The sequence below is a fragment of the Accipiter gentilis genome, unplaced genomic scaffold (genome assembly GCF_929443795.1).
Source record: "Accipiter gentilis unplaced genomic scaffold, bAccGen1.1, whole genome shotgun sequence".
Classification (NCBI taxonomy): Eukaryota; Metazoa; Chordata; class Aves; order Accipitriformes; family Accipitridae; genus Astur; species Astur gentilis.
Window position 1 is genome coordinate 846,544 of NW_026060824.1, and position 14,814 is coordinate 861,357.

A 14,814-nucleotide genomic window follows, 5' to 3' on the forward strand; every position below is an offset into this window, starting at 1 on the left:
TTCTTTCCCTTTTCTACAGTCTCGTCAGCCCCAGTTTGAACCCCGTCATTGACAGTCGGAGGAACAAGCAGGTGAAGGAAGCCTTGCTGAAGCTTCAGAGAAGGAAGAGGGTCTTTCATTCCGTCTAGCTGGCGCTCTAGGCTTTCACCTGTCTCCTGTCTTTCTGCTCTGTCTTCTTGAGCTCTTGGGGAATGTTAAGTGGTTAAAACGTAACACAACACATGGGTATTCAAATGCATTTGTCTCTTGTTTCTCTGTGCAGTCTGATGAATATCATGACACAAAATGACTCATTCCTTGTATTGCAAATAACTAATTCTTGTTCCTCAGATGCAGCCGTCCTAGACAGGTAGTATGTTTCACCGGAACTGTTGACCCAAGTGGAAAAAACAGTCTTCTCGGTTCTAGCTAGCAGTCAGGATAAACTACTGTGTAGCAGGGTTTTTTTCTGAATCTACCCATTGATCCAATAAGATATTCTTTTTCCTTACCGTATTTGTACCTCTTGTTATCCTCAGGATGCTAGAGCTTCAGCTCTACTGTTAGAAAGAAAAAGAGAGAAAACATGATGCTGCTAATGGGCTTTGCCTCTCAGGAGGGTGAACGAGCCTGTGAAGGGTTTTCTTTCTGCACACTTTTGAGCCTGACACCTCTCATGCAGGAATGTTCTCTATTCTGGAGAGTTTTTGCTCAAAGCAGAGCTGGCTTCTGCCCAGGCACTAAGTTTTCCAAGCGGGAAGGGTCTAGGGGTGCGTGGCTTTAAATAGCTGCCTGGATCCGCATCATAGCTTGTGATTTCATAATGGTCCCTATTGTGTCTCTGGAGTTGGTGCACACTGGGTGCCACTTAGCTCCTCCCGTGAGGGCTACTCCATCAGTCCCTGGGGAATCGGGCCCCTGACTGACCTGGAGGTTCAGTTGTCCCCAAAACCCAGTGACTGACGTGAGGATGAACCCAAACGGGCGTTACAAAATGACACTTCTGGAAGAGTTACAGGTAGCGCGGCCGGGGCTCAAAAGTGCAGTTTTGTGGGTTGGGGTTTTTTTTTCCATTTTGGAAATCACTTTTTTAGACAGGAACCTCAAGAACAAAGCGGGAGGTGGGTTTTTTTTTTGTCTGAAACACTCATCCCTCTCCTGCTGTATTAAATACGTCCAGACTCTCGTGTTATACAGTACAGGTGATGTTATGGGCTGTTTTATTTGCGTATGGGAAGAAAAACCTCCTACAAGTCCGTGGTTTTAGGGCTGTGCCTGAAGGAGGAGGAGGCACGCAGAGGCGTGATGGCTCGTGGACTCGCATGGATGCAGGGGTGGGTGATGTCTGGGAGGACGTAAGGGAGCTCTCCACCCCCAGCCCCAACTTTTCCCTTCTTGTCATTGCTAAACAGAGACATGACGAGGAGGCAGTGATTGACCGGGGAAGAAGGAGCAACGCTGTCAGTATTTGCTATGAGAAGGAGGAGTTGGAAGGTGAGTCTCTGCTGAGATCCTGGTGGAGGAGCCACTAGCCCAGCGCGTTTTCCCATTGCACAAAGTCTCTCCAGTGTGCCTTGTTGGGTGTCAAATCATGTGCAGCGAAACGTGCCGCGCTTCTCAATAAAGCAACACAGTTATTGTCACATTTTTTACTATTATGGCTTTTTAAACGGAGGGAAAAAGCCTCCCGGGAGGCCACGGTGTGAGTTGTAGCCACGGGGCTTGATAATTCACGGCTTTTTTTCTCGCAGAGGTTGCTCCTGGCTTGGAGAGGTCAGGAGAATCATTTCAGGGCTGCAGACACGGGGCTGTGATTTTCTTTTTTTGTTCTGGAGTTCATTGCAATGGGACTGATTTGATCGTCTCTTGTCGCCTCGTGCCATACAGAGCTTTTGAAAATAATTAGCTCGTGTTGCTGCTTAATGAGCAAGTCTGAGTGTTGTCCAGCCGAAGCTGGAATTTGAGAAGAGGTCCGATACTTTCAGGGCACTTTTAGATGACCCGGAGCCAACACTTGTTGTTGCTGTGTTGTTGCAAAGCTCGAGTAAAATAGGCTTGGAAAAAAGGACGTCCAGTGAAAATAACATTAAGGGAAGCTGGCGTTGCTCCTGGGATTGAACTGTGGCTTAGCAAGGCACCGGCCACCTCAACTATTGCCGCAATGCCGAGAGCGCTGCAAAAAACGCTGCTTTTTCGCAGGCCACCGGACCCTGTACGTGGGCGCGCAGATGCCACTGGTTAGGCAGAGCCACCGGCATCACCGACGCCACAGCCAGAAGCATCAGGAAGGGGAACGGGAGAAGGAGTCTGCCCCGACAGAGCAGGGCTACCACTGTAAGTCCCACCGCGGCATTCGCTAAACTGGGGGCAACGTGGGCACTGGGGCCTTCTGCAAGCACGTCCCCGTGGCTAGTTTGAGTGAGTTGCTGTTCTTCCGAGGGAAAGTGGCCTTATTGAGCAACACCCTCTTTTTCCCAAGTTTTACTTTCTTTTTTTTTTTTTTTCTTTTTTTTTTCTTTTTTTTTGTTTTTTTAAGTGCAGTTAAATGCATAATGGGTTTAGGCTCGTCTTCCTTAGAGGGATCCTGGCTTTAAAAATGGCAATGTGGGGAAGGAAAGCAGCCCATCCTTATGCAGAGGTGGACCAGATGCTTCTCCTTCTTCACGGCTCTGTGCAAGCCCAGAGAGACGCAGAGGAGAGGGGCCAGCCCAGTGTTTATGGCTGCACTGGTGCTGATGGCCACTTTGCACGTGAGGGTGACAAGCTGTGTTCAGGCGCAGTAACGGGATGGGTCTTTGCCTTCTGCCCCCAGGCTCCCCGTCCCAGCGGGTGCAGTTCATTCTCAGGACCAAGGAGGACGAGCAGCACATCCCTCACCACTTGTTCTCCGAGCTGGATGAGATCTGTGTAAAAGAGGGCCGAGATGCCGAGTGGAAGGAAACGGCAAGGTAAATCCCTGCTGCTTTGGCTGCGGTGGGAGAGGAGTCCCCGCACTGGCAGCGCCCGTGGGCTCTGCTTTCTCCTCTCCAGGACGCGAAGCTTTTGCAGCTGCAGGTGGCGGCACGAGGAGCCTTCTCCTCTTGCCACCCCGTGGCTCTGTCAAAGGGGCTGCAGAGCTGGGGCTGTTTTCGTGCAATGGGGCTGATCGCACCCGATGTCCGCAGGTGGCTGAAGTTTGAGGAGGACGTGGAAGACGGCGGCGAGCGCTGGAGCAAGCCCTACGTTGGCACGCTGTCCTTGCACAGCCTCTCCGAGCTGAGGAGCTGCATCAGCAATGGGTCGGTGCTGCTGGACGTTTGTGCCAACAGCATCGAAGAGATTGCAGGTACCGTGGGCACTGCATCTCTCCGGGAATGGCCGAGCTCAGCTCACCACGGTGCTCTTCACTCCCAAATCAAACCCTGCCCCAATGGCACGTCCTTTTCCAGAAGTGCCACTGTGTTTTTCTCATGAGCTGTTTTTGGATGTAGACTGGGCGTGCAACAGTCGCACTGTTTTTTTATTCCAATATGGGGTCCTTTTGAAAGCAGTTTGTGGAGTTGGAGAAGCCACTAGAGAATATTCTGCAGCCAAAAAGGAGTGTGTGTCAGGGCTTAGCAGGCTGCTCTTAGAAATACGGAGTCTGCGTAAGAGCTGAACCACCTTAAAGGAACTATTTCTTACAAGCTGTTTCCTCGCATTCTTTGTTTTACTTTTGCCTTAACATCCAGCATTTAAGAGTTTTAAGGCAGAGTTTCTCTGGCGATGACCAAGCAGTGTATTTCTGTGGGGAAGATACTTGAAGTTAATTGCAAAAGCCACTTTGGAGAAGTTATCTTTGACTGGCAGCAGGTCTCCATTCAGCCCTTTCAAGGGCTGGAGAAGTCGGAGCCGTTCTTAGCATGTTTCTCCCTGGGCTCAGCAAATTGCACTCGATCAGCACGGGAAACTGGGAACGTCTGTGCTATAGATTGCTTATAATTTGGGTAAACGTGTAGAGTCAGAAAGGCCAGGTCGGGCAAGAAAATTGCATTATTTAGAATGGGAAATATTTATCTTAGCGGAATGATGAATAAGCACTTGGATGATGTTTCTTAGCAAAAGAAAATTCTCGTTTTCACTGCAAAGGCTGAACATTATTAAAAGGCCTTGCTATGCAAGGCTGAGCGGGCATTAGGGTGCAGCCTGTGTGGCACAGCCTTCCCTGGGGGCTTTGGGGGTCGGGACTTGTTGGGGTTTCTGCTCTGATGGCTTTGTTTCCCTTTGCCATCCTCAGATATGATCCTGGCCCAGCAAGAACAGTCCACGGAGTTTGACGAGCACGTGCGGGCGCAAGTTCGAGAAGTCCTTCTGAGGAAGCACCACCATCAGAACGAGAAGACAACCAACCTTCTCCCCGCTGTCTGCTCGTTTGCTGATGTGAGCAAGAGGCAGTCGGACCTGCACCTCCTCTACAAGCCAGGTGAGGGTTTCTGCAGGGCTGTGGCCCCATTAGACTTGCCCAGGCAAAGGAGAAGCGTCCCAGTTGCTCCTTGTCCATCTTTCTGAGTGTCTTTCTTTTTCCTACCAGCCCAAACAATCACCCCTTGTCCTTCTCCCACCGCTGCGGAAGCTAAAGATGGGGTGACCCGTGAGAGCAGAGCTATGGATTTAAGCAAGGTGAGACACTCGTAGCTTTCTTAACGCCTTTAGGGCCAGATTTGCTCTTGCAGAGTGTGCTGCAGAGCGCTGTGGGCTTTGCTTTTGGGGTAATTGCCTGAAAATCGCTTGTCGTGCCCAGGCGGAGCTGCACTTGATGAAGAAAATTCCCACCGGGGCTGAAGCATCCAACGTGCTCGTAGGAGAGCTGGATTTCCTTCACCAGCCCATCGTGGCATTTGTCCGCCTGAGCCCGGCTGTCCTCCTCTCAGGCATGACGGAAGTTCCCATCCCAACAAGGTGCGAATGAGAAGCGCAAATTTCTTCCGTAAAAAAGACACCCAACCAAACATCAAGTTGCAGGCATCAGTTTGGTGTCCCAAGGGAACAAGGCTAGTGGGAGGGGGAGCAAGCACGTTTCCCCCACCCACGTCTCCTCGCCTTCATTTCTCCATTCCCTGCTGTAGCTTTTAAACCCATCGGCCAATTGTAATGAAAGTTGGCCCCCAAATTACATTTGCCGTCTGTTTTGAAGAATTTCAAATTCATCGCGGCATCGCTGAGCCTACGTGTCCCGTCTTGAGCCACGCTCTGGGCTGGGAGCTGCCAGGGCTTTCCTTGGGTGCTCTTGGAGCAAAGACACCTTCTTCTCTCTCTCATTTTCTTTTTCTTGCCCAGGTTCCTGTTTGTTTTGCTTGGACCAGAAGGAAAAGCCCATCAGTACCATGAGATCGGCAGGTCCATGGCCACTATCATGACGGATGAGGTGCGACAAGATGAGATAGCTCCGGGTCATTTTTGCCTTTCTTCAGCTCTCCCTGTCTCTGAAGTAGTGAGGAAGAGGATTTGCTGTCCCAGCTGCCCGCAGCTCTCCAAATAGCCCAGCCCTCTTTCTCACCCCAAAGCAAACACGCAGATTTGCATCACCCCACATCCTGGAGGCTGAAATCCCGCCCGGGGTGCATCCTGCACCTCATCCTTCTCGCCAGGGTCCCCAGCACGCTGTCCCCAGTGGTGGCATTGCCAGGGCCAGTAAAACTTCTCTTGCTCTTTAAGCAGAAGGGTATGGTGTGCCATGGGGGACGGGGGCCTCGTGGGGGAGATGATTACAAGTGCCGTGATGCGCAGATTTTTCCTTTTGGGGGAATATTTCCTGCCCTTTCCAGCAGGGAATTTTGGTGAAAAAGCCTTGCGTTTAGCCAAGAGCTTATTGCACTGGTTAGGACATCCGAGCTGGGTTGTCCTCTCACCAGGTTGTCTTCTATTGGCAGGTTTTCCGTGACGTTGCCTATAAAGCCAAGAACGGGGCTGACCTCGTGGCTGGCATCGACGAGTTTCTGGATCAGGTCACGGTCTTGCCGCCAGGAGAGTGGGATCCATCAATCCGAATCGAGCCCCCGAAAAACGTCCCTTCGCAGGTGGGTGCCACATCGGCGGGAGGCATGAGGGGGATGGGCAGGATGGCTGGGGATGCTGTTCAGGGGCCCAAATTCACAAGGTCCCACTCTGACACAGTCACAGAGCCAGACCAGAAGCAAAACAAGCCAGTGGTTACAAGTCCATAGCTTTATCTCACTTCCATTTTAACAGGAAAAAAGGAAGATGCCAGGAGCTCTTGATGACAGTGCTTCTCACAGCACGCTGGAGAAACACAGTGGGCCTGAACTGCAGCGGACGGGAAGGTGGGAGCTGTAATAGTTTGGGGTTTTTTTCTGTTTGCCTCTCAAATCTGAGCATGCACCTTCCCTTCTAGCAGGTCTTTGGGGTTAGCTGGTTCAGTGAAGGGGCTCCACATTGCCAGCTTGGTCCCCTGGGCTGGGCAGGGGGGAGATCTGGGCAGCTGGGCTCAGCCCCAACCATCACCGTTGCACGCAGGTTTTCTTGATTTGGGCTGAAGGAGAGTGCTTCTTTTTAGCCACGAAAGTTACTCTATGCTTGTGATTGCCCTTCTGCAGCAAAGCAAAGTCGACGTGTTCCTCCAAGAGAACAGACTCTCTTCTTTTTCCTTCCTGCAGGCTCTTTGGAGGTTTGACCCTGGACGTGAAGCGGAAAGCCCCGTGGTTCTGGAGCGACTTCCGGGATGGTCTGAGCCTGCAGTGCCTGGCGTCCTTCCTCTTCCTCTACTGTGCCTGCATGTCCCCTGTCATCACCTTTGGGGGACTGCTGGGGGAGGCGACCAATGGCCACATAGTGAGCACCTCTCTCTGTTGGGGGGGATGGGGGAGGGTAAAACTCAGGCCAAAGTCCCTGCTGCAGTGAACCGGCTTTGGTTTTTGTTTCTCCCTAACGATTTATTTACTCACGGCCGCCTCTCTTCCCCGGACAGAGTGCCATGGAGTCGCTGCTGGGCGCGTCCATGGCCGGCGTGGTGTATTGCCTCTTTGCCGGCCAACCTCTCACCATCCTCGGCAGCACCGGACCCGTCCTGGTGTTTGAGAAGATCCTCTACAAATTCTGCAAGTAAGGCAGGCTGCCGCAGCTGGGTGCTGCGAGAGCCTTCAGAAGGGGGCAGTGATGGAGAAAAGATGCTTTTCTTTTCTTTTTCTTAGGGGTAGTTGCTAGATTTTAGTGACAGTCCTTTTGTTGCGATGGCTTTGATGGGAGATAAACCACCCTTATTGCCATAAGGTTTATTATTAAGCCCCAGCTTGCTGGCAGCAGGTGACTGGGTGCAAACCCAGCTGGTTTCAGTGTTAGGGCGTCAGGGTGATGTGGGAGAACACCACCTGGCCCAAGAGGGACCTGACCTCAAGCAGCCTCCAAGGTGTTAACACGAGATCCGTGTTAAACAGTGGTAACTAAATAATTGGCCTCTCCTGCTGTGGGTCTACACCCTGCACCACAGCCCCGAGGCTCTCTGTAGTAGTACATGGAAACTGCATTTCCCATCCGCAGCCTTGACACGCTCCAAAATTGCTCCCCGTTTTCCCCAAAGGCAGGCATGGCTCAGGGCCTCTTGCTGGCCTTTCCAGCCTTTGTTTCATTCTGCTTTCCCAGGGAATACACGCTCTCCTATCTGTCTCTGCGGGCGTGCATTGGGCTGTGGACCGCCTTCTTGTGCATAGTGCTGGTGGCCACCGACGCCAGCTGTTTGGTGTGCTACGTCACCCGCTTCACGGAAGAAGCCTTTGCCTCCCTCATCTGCATCATCTTCATCTACGAGGCTCTGGAGAAGCTGAGTCACCTGCGAGACACCTACCCTGTGCACATGCACAGCAAGCTGGACTTCCTCACCAGCTACTAGTGGGTTTTTTTCCCCCTGAGAAAGCTGCTGCCCCTTGGCAGGAGCTCCGGGCTGCACCTCCATCACCTTTCCCTTACCCCTGTCTTGGCTTCTCTCCTCCCAGCTGTAAGTGTGAGGCACCGACCCATCCCAGCAACGAAACGCTGCGTTTCTGGGCGAGCAACAAGATCAACGTGTCTGGCATCGCCTGGGAAAACCTCACGGTGACCGTAAGTGCCCCGAGCCACTGCTTCCTCGTGCCGCGTCCATGGGGTCCAGGGGCATTTGCCTGGTGCAAAAGTCAGAGCCCTTCAGGGAATGATGGGCTTCAAACTGTGCTAGTGCTGCTCGGAAAAGTCCTTGCCTAAATGTAGCGTGTGGTTTTAAGCCGCTTGGTCCTGGGGAGGAGAGTCCACCTTGTCCAGTCTACCCCAACGTTGTGGGTAGCAAGTGTCCCCGTCAAGCCTGTTGCAGGACAGTATTTCTGACTGGGAGGAAGGTTAAGTAGTGGGTGGTTTGATTATTGTAGAAGTTGTAGGACTTAAGTTCATGCTTGAAAGGTAGTAGCTGGCCTCCTTAATGGGTTCCTAGTAACTCCAGGCCTTGCTTTCTCGTTCAGTGCTGTCTGTAGGTACGTGCATAAATTTGCTTGTCTGAGCAGCCTCTCAGGCTGTTGTTGCCGGAAGCAGAGCCCGGGCCTAGGGCAGCAGGCTCTTATGGTGGCCTTCATCCCCTCTTGGCCAGGTTCTGCAAGACCTCCCCTGGGGAGGGACGATCTGTCTCTTCTCCTCCTTTCCTACCATGGTTGTCTTTAGCCCTCCTTCCCTCTTCCCTCTCTCTCTATCCCCAAGAGTTTCCAGTGTTTCCTTCCCCTCTGGTGTCTTCTTTAGCCACGATTGCTCGAATGGCAGGCAGAGGATGTGCCAAGGGTGCGTGGTATGGTGTCCCCTCACATCTCATTTCTCCGCTGTGTAGTTCAATGTGTCACTTGTTCAGCTGCTGCTGCTCATTAAATATAAATCTCTATTGGCAGGAGCAGTTACAGGGTCGTGGATCTTGGACCAAGATCCTCAAAACCCCCTAGCTATGCGAGGTTTCCCTGCCGCACGTGCACTGCCTTTGTGTCCTGACGCTCTGTTTCTCCAGGAATGTCGGTATTTGCGTGGGGAGTTTCAAGGACCTGCCTGTGGACGCGACGGCCCCTACACCCCTGACGTGTTCTTCTGGTGCTGCATCCTCTTCTTCGCCACCTTTGCCCTGTCAAGCTTCTTGAAGAAGTTTAAAACCAGCCGCTACTTTCCAACCAGAGTAAGTAGAAGATGGTGGCCAGTGTCCATCTCCACACTCATTTCCCAAAATGGCTTTCCTGGAGCACTAAGCAGTATTTGCCCTGCCTTGGTCAAGCTGGGAAACGTTGGCCTTGCAGGCCAAGCTCTCCAAGAGCTTGGATGTCCCGCACTCATTTCCATGAGTGCAAAATCATCGTAGCATTTCCCACATGCCTCGTGACCTGCCCCAGATTGAAGATTTTGGGGGGTTGATTTATTTTATTTTTATTTTTTTTTCTCCTCAGGTAGTAGGAAGTCAGGTTTCCCAAAGTTTTGGGGGTTGGGGTTGGGGGATTTTTTCCCTACCTTCTGTGCATTATGTGCTCGAGCGGAAAGTAGATTCGAATGAGGAGCTTCCTTTTGAGGACTAAAGGATGCCTCAGTGCCTTGTTGCCATTGTAGCTGTGAGTGTAGCTGTAGTGTCAGACATGTGTTTTCTTATTTTTAATATTATTATTATTATTTTTAGGTTTTGACTTAAACCAACCCTTGTCCGCCTAATTAAGCTTTTTTTATTGTCTGACCCCAGATCTCACAGGGACAAACACAGCAGCAGTATCTAAGCAAGGGATCAGGCTGCATGTGCTCAGAGGGGTGGTGGGATTTGGTTAAGCAGCCTTAATGTTGTGGATGTCTGCAACTCTTGCATCTCGCGTTACGGCCCTGTTTGCCATGCCCCTCTCACCTCTGGTTTCTCGCCCCAGGTACGGTCCACAGTGAGCGACTTTGCTGTTTTCCTCACCATCGTCATCATGGTGCTCCTTGACTTTGTGGTTGGGATCCCATCACCGAAGCTCCAGGTCCCCCATGCGTTCAAGGTAACGGGATGTTTTGGCACGTGGGGGTGCCACAAGGTGATGCCGGGGCAGGGCAGGGCTGAGTCTGGAGGAGATGCTGGTGGTGTGACCATCTCCTCTTCCACCTCCAAGTGCCTTGCTTCCTCCTGGAAACGAGAAGATGGCCCCAAAACTAGATACCTACAGGGGAAGTATCTAGAGGTGCTTGCAAAGAGGAGACTGGCACTGCTGAAGCCCCCGGGAGAGGGGGACATGAAGCCAGGGCTGGGAGGTGCTCTGACACAGGGAGGGAGGGGAAAATGAAAGCCAGTGGAGTGCCTGGGCTGGGAGACGATGCTGATGCGTGGGCTTTGTTGCAGCCTACCAGAGACGACCGTGGGTGGTTCATCAACCCCATAGGACCCAACCCTTGGTGGACGGTGTTGGCTGCGCTCATCCCAGCTCTGCTCTGCACCATCTTGATATTTATGGACCAGCAGATCAGTGCCGTTATTGTGAACAGGAAGGAGCACAAGCTGAAGGTAAGGGCCTGTGAGGGATGACCCCAGCCCCTTCTGGGCTGCAGGTCTGGGGAGAAGCTCTTATTCCCGATGCTTTCTGAAGGCATTGGTTTGGGACAAGGTCAGGCTGCGTGGCAGGATGCTCTCCTGGATTAACGATGATGCAGGGAGCAAGTGACAGGGCAGTTCAGATGAGCAACCTTTTGGAGGAGCAAATTAATCTTGGAGCAATAGAGAAGTGCGTTTTTGTTTTAAAATGGCAGCAGCAGCAGGTGTGGGGAATGAATTGTTTTGATGCGCTGCCAGGGATAACTCAGAGTCACACCTTCCATCCAAGTGGTACAGTTTTCTTTGTGAGTAGAAAAAATGGTTTGGTGGTTTTGGGTTGTGGGTTGTTGTATTTTGGAGAAGTATTTATCGCACAAGCTCTGCATATCCATTGTTTCTGAACTCCTGCCAGATTTTCATGCCAGGTGCTTGTGCAAAGCCTGCATACACGCTTGCTTGTTTCCATTTCTTGTTTTGAATTCTGAAGAAGTTGACTTGTGCTCGAGCAGGGTTTGAGTCTGACTTGCGACGTTATCCTTGCTCTTGTGCTATGGGATGCTCTGTTTCTTGTTTTCCTGCCTGCAGAAAGGATGCGGGTACCACCTGGACCTTTTTGTGGTGGCTGTGATGCTCGGGGTGTGCTCTGTGATGGGGCTGCCCTGGTTTGTGGCTGCGACCGTCCTGTCCATCACCCACGTGAATAGCCTCAAAGTAGAGTCTGACTGCTCAGCTCCAGGAGAACAACCCAAGTTTCTGGGGATACGAGAGCAGAGAGTCACTGGCTTGCTGATCTTTGTGCTCATGGGCTGCTCCGTCTTCTTCACTTCTGTGTTAAAGGTGAGAGGAAAATGCAAACCACCCAACAACCGCGAGCTTGTTGGAGGTTACAGCAAAACAGTCCCCTCTCTGCAGGCCTGAGTAGTTAGTTGTGGAGCGGAGGAGGAGGAGGTATCCCAACCCTTGGGGCTTGACCCACGGTGGGAACCAGCCTCGGTTAGGCTTTGCAGCCCTTCAGGCCCCCGTTTGGTGTGCTCGAGGCGAGCAAGCAACGCAACTGCTTGAATTTTTGGGTGTCTTTCAGGCCCGCCCATGTTTATGGGTTACAGTTGAGCATATTCAGACCAGCACATCTGCTGTCTTTCAAACAGGCAGCCCTTTACTGGCTGCAATTTGCTCCCCAAATGCCCGGGAGCAGCCGTTCCCAGGAGCTAAACACACTGAGGTCATCCCCGTGGGCTTCCTTGAACGTTCCTCCCACAAAGTAATCTTGTCTCTAGGCTAAAAGGAGGCCTGTGGCCTTTGCCTGTTGCCCCAAGAATAGGCAGAAGTGTTTCTTCTACCGCCAGAGAATGCGGCATAGGGTAGCACGGGTGAAATCGCCTGTTTTCCTCCAACCTTTCTGGAAAATAGGATTATTCTGAGGAGAGGTAACTCCCAAGTTCAGCCTAAAGCAGAGCCTTAGCTCACTCGTGCGCACAAAATGGCAAAAAAATGGTTAAAATCTGACCCATCTCTAAGCCTGAATGGAAGCTGGAAAGCTTCAAGCAATTTTAGGCAGTGCCTGTGGAAGAGGGTGGTAATACTGAAAATGCAATACAGAAAAAGAAACGATTGCATTCTTACTTTTTTTTTTCTTCCCCCCCCCCCAGTTTATACCAATGCCTGTGCTTTATGGCGTCTTTCTCTACATGGGTGTGTCGTCACTCAGAGGAATTCAGGTACGGACTCTTTTACAGCGTGCAGCATGTTGGCTCCCTGGTATTTTGTCTCTGTAGCAGCAGGGAAAAAAGCAGTGGCATGGGAAAAACTTCTCGCAGAGCAAGCAATGAAACTCTTTTGTGTAAAAAAGAGATTGGTGGAGGTACAGGAGGTATATGGGGCTGGGAGGACCAGGCAAGTTCAGCGCTCTCTGTTGCAGGGTTTAGGGCAGGTCAGTGTTTGGTTACGTGAAAAGCGGGGGAATTTGGTGCAAAGGGAAGGCAGTTTCTACCACTGGTGGAAATCCTCGCGGGGGGATTCAGTGGGCCGAGAAATGCTAATAATGGAATGGCATGGAATAGTTGCCGTTTGGTGGGCAGCTCTCAGGGGCAAGCCGGTTGCTAGATGGAGCGAAGGGAAAATGGGTGCTGCTCCCAGGAGGAATGCGGTGGGATCCAGGATTTCTGACGGCAAGCGAGATGCTGCAAAGTGCCTCCACGTCTCGAGAGGGCCAGAAACTTGCCGCAGTCCCAAGGTGGCAACCTTTCCCTTTTATTTCGCAGTTCTTTGATCGCTTGAAGCTGTTTTGGATGCCGGCGAAACACCAGCCGGATTTCATCTACCTGCGGCACGTGCCCTTGCGAAAGGTGCATTTCTTCACGGCGATCCAGCTGACCTGCCTCGTCCTGCTCTGGACCATCAAGGTGTCCCGTGCCGCCATCATCTTTCCCATGATGGTAAGAGCTGCCACCGCTCAGCAGCGGGGTGTTTGCAGTGTTGGAGTGAGAGGTGGCATCGTCTCTGAGCTCACCGCATCTTCCCTCTTATTCATGAAGGTTTTGGCTCTCGTCTTTGTCCGGAAAGCGATGGATTTCTGCTTCTCAAAGCGAGAGCTCAGCTTTCTGGATGACCTTATGCCAGAAAGGAAGAAGAAGTTGGACGATGCCAGAAATGAAGCCGGAGAAGAAGAAGAGGTAAGGCTTGCTGTGTCCTCGGGGCTGGACATCTCCGTGTGGCTGTGAGATTGCCTGTTTCTCTTACAGCTTGTCTGGAAATGTTGGGGGAAGATCAGCACTCAATCGAAATAGATCCCAATAGCCTGTAACTTTTGTAACCTTTGTTTCCTCAAGTAGCAGTGAGCTGAACGCTTGAATACAGGTGTAATTTTTAAAATGAGTCGTTTTTCACAAAGGTCATTATCATTATGATGATTATTATTAGATGCTGCTGCTGCTGCTGCTGCTGGCAAGACTTGCTCATAATCGTGTTTTGAACACACAGTCCCCCTGCCCCGAAATCTTTGGAGTGAACGGTTTCTTCCCTGCTGCACTAATACCTATAGCTGCCAAGGGGCAGAAGCGGAGGGCAGACTGCTAAGTTTGTGCTGGGCATTCAGCTTATCTCCACTTTGATCAAAGACAGAGAACGTGATTTGTCCCTTTTTTACATCAGGAGTCCAGGAGGGTGATGGAAGCTGCTGCTGCTGCAAGTTCAGTTCAGCTGAACGTGGGGAAGACCAGTGATGTGGATATCCCAAAGCAAAGCAGTGACAGGTAAAGCTCCACCAAGCGCCAGGACCCCCGGCAAGATTAGCTTGAAGGTGTTTGGCAGAGTTTTCTCCACTTGCCTCTTTGTGGGGCATCCCACAGAAACCAGCAGGCAGCTTGGTGGGAAAACCAAATTTGGGGGCAGGGCTGCAGGAAGTGATTGCAGGGCTCTGACCGCAAGCAGAGTGGCTGCAGCACTCGTGTTTGACCCTCAAACCTTGCCTCATCAGTGCCTTTACGGTAGCTGGAGATCCTCATACTTAACACATGAGGAGTTGCAGGCGTGATCTGTACGAGCAGTGGCTTAGGAACCTGGACCGGGGCTAAGCCCCAGCAAGAGCCTTTGCACAGAGCTGTTGCTCTGCAGCTCCCGGGCTTGCCTCCCAAAACTCCTTATCCAGCAAAATCCCCCACACTTATGCGGAGCTTTGATTCTCGGGGCTCCGCTGTTCCTCTTGCTGATGCTAATGCTCTTGGTGGCATCAGTTCCCATAATCACGGATTGCTGTGTAAAATATTTATTGCAGGACTGATCCTTCTGAGATTGTTATCCTGGATGAAATGTCACAAATGACCGTATGGAAGGCTCTCACTTTGAAGACAGAAACCCTTTGAATCCAGGGAGGAAAAAGGTAAAGGATTGCACGTGAACGTGACCGTGCTACTCTGCAAGCGACGGCGCACGCCTACGCTTTTCCCACGCTTTGGCCGGCAAGGCTGAGCAAACGGCCTGTCCCTGGGAACAGGCATTGTGGACCGTGGCATGTAAACCAGCTCCTCTCTGCTGGGGTGGTCCCCCAAACAGGGCTGAATCAGCAGCAGGTGGCAGGTCTTCCACTGATGATGCTCTCCCTCTTTTTCTCTCCCCTTCGCCTTTCCCCACTCCCGCTTTTCACGTTTAGGAATCTTGACTTTGAAGGAGAGGAGTGAGAGCGTGACTCGGGGATGTGCCAACGCAGACAGAGGGAGAAAGCGCTTTGTTTCAGTTGGAGGATTCCCATTAAAGCCATGCAGATGTTTTCAGTTATCCTTGGTGTGCTTCAGGCATTCAGTATCTCTAGACCAGCAAGCTGAGGT

General features: G+C 51.7%; 1 protein-coding gene across 1 annotated transcript; it reads left to right on the forward strand.

The window, feature by feature from the left end:
• Positions 1 to 2,192: 2,192 nt before the first annotated feature.
• On the forward strand, positions 2,193 to 14,364 carry LOC126036792 (electroneutral sodium bicarbonate exchanger 1-like). Its single transcript, XM_049796991.1, has 22 exons — positions 2,193 to 2,325; positions 2,792 to 2,927; positions 3,144 to 3,304; positions 4,235 to 4,420; positions 4,529 to 4,617; positions 4,739 to 4,896; positions 5,275 to 5,362; positions 5,868 to 6,014; positions 6,187 to 6,278; positions 6,612 to 6,786; positions 6,923 to 7,056; positions 7,594 to 7,839; positions 7,944 to 8,049; positions 8,966 to 9,127; positions 9,852 to 9,965; positions 10,304 to 10,465; positions 11,078 to 11,329; positions 12,142 to 12,210; positions 12,754 to 12,927; positions 13,027 to 13,164; positions 13,643 to 13,743; positions 14,265 to 14,364. The coding sequence occupies exons 1-22, from the start codon at positions 2,208 to 2,210 to the stop codon at positions 14,350 to 14,352; spliced, it is 3,096 nt and encodes a 1,031-aa protein (XP_049652948.1). The 5' UTR covers positions 2,193 to 2,207; the 3' UTR covers positions 14,353 to 14,364.
• Positions 14,365 to 14,814: the final 450 nt, after the last annotated feature.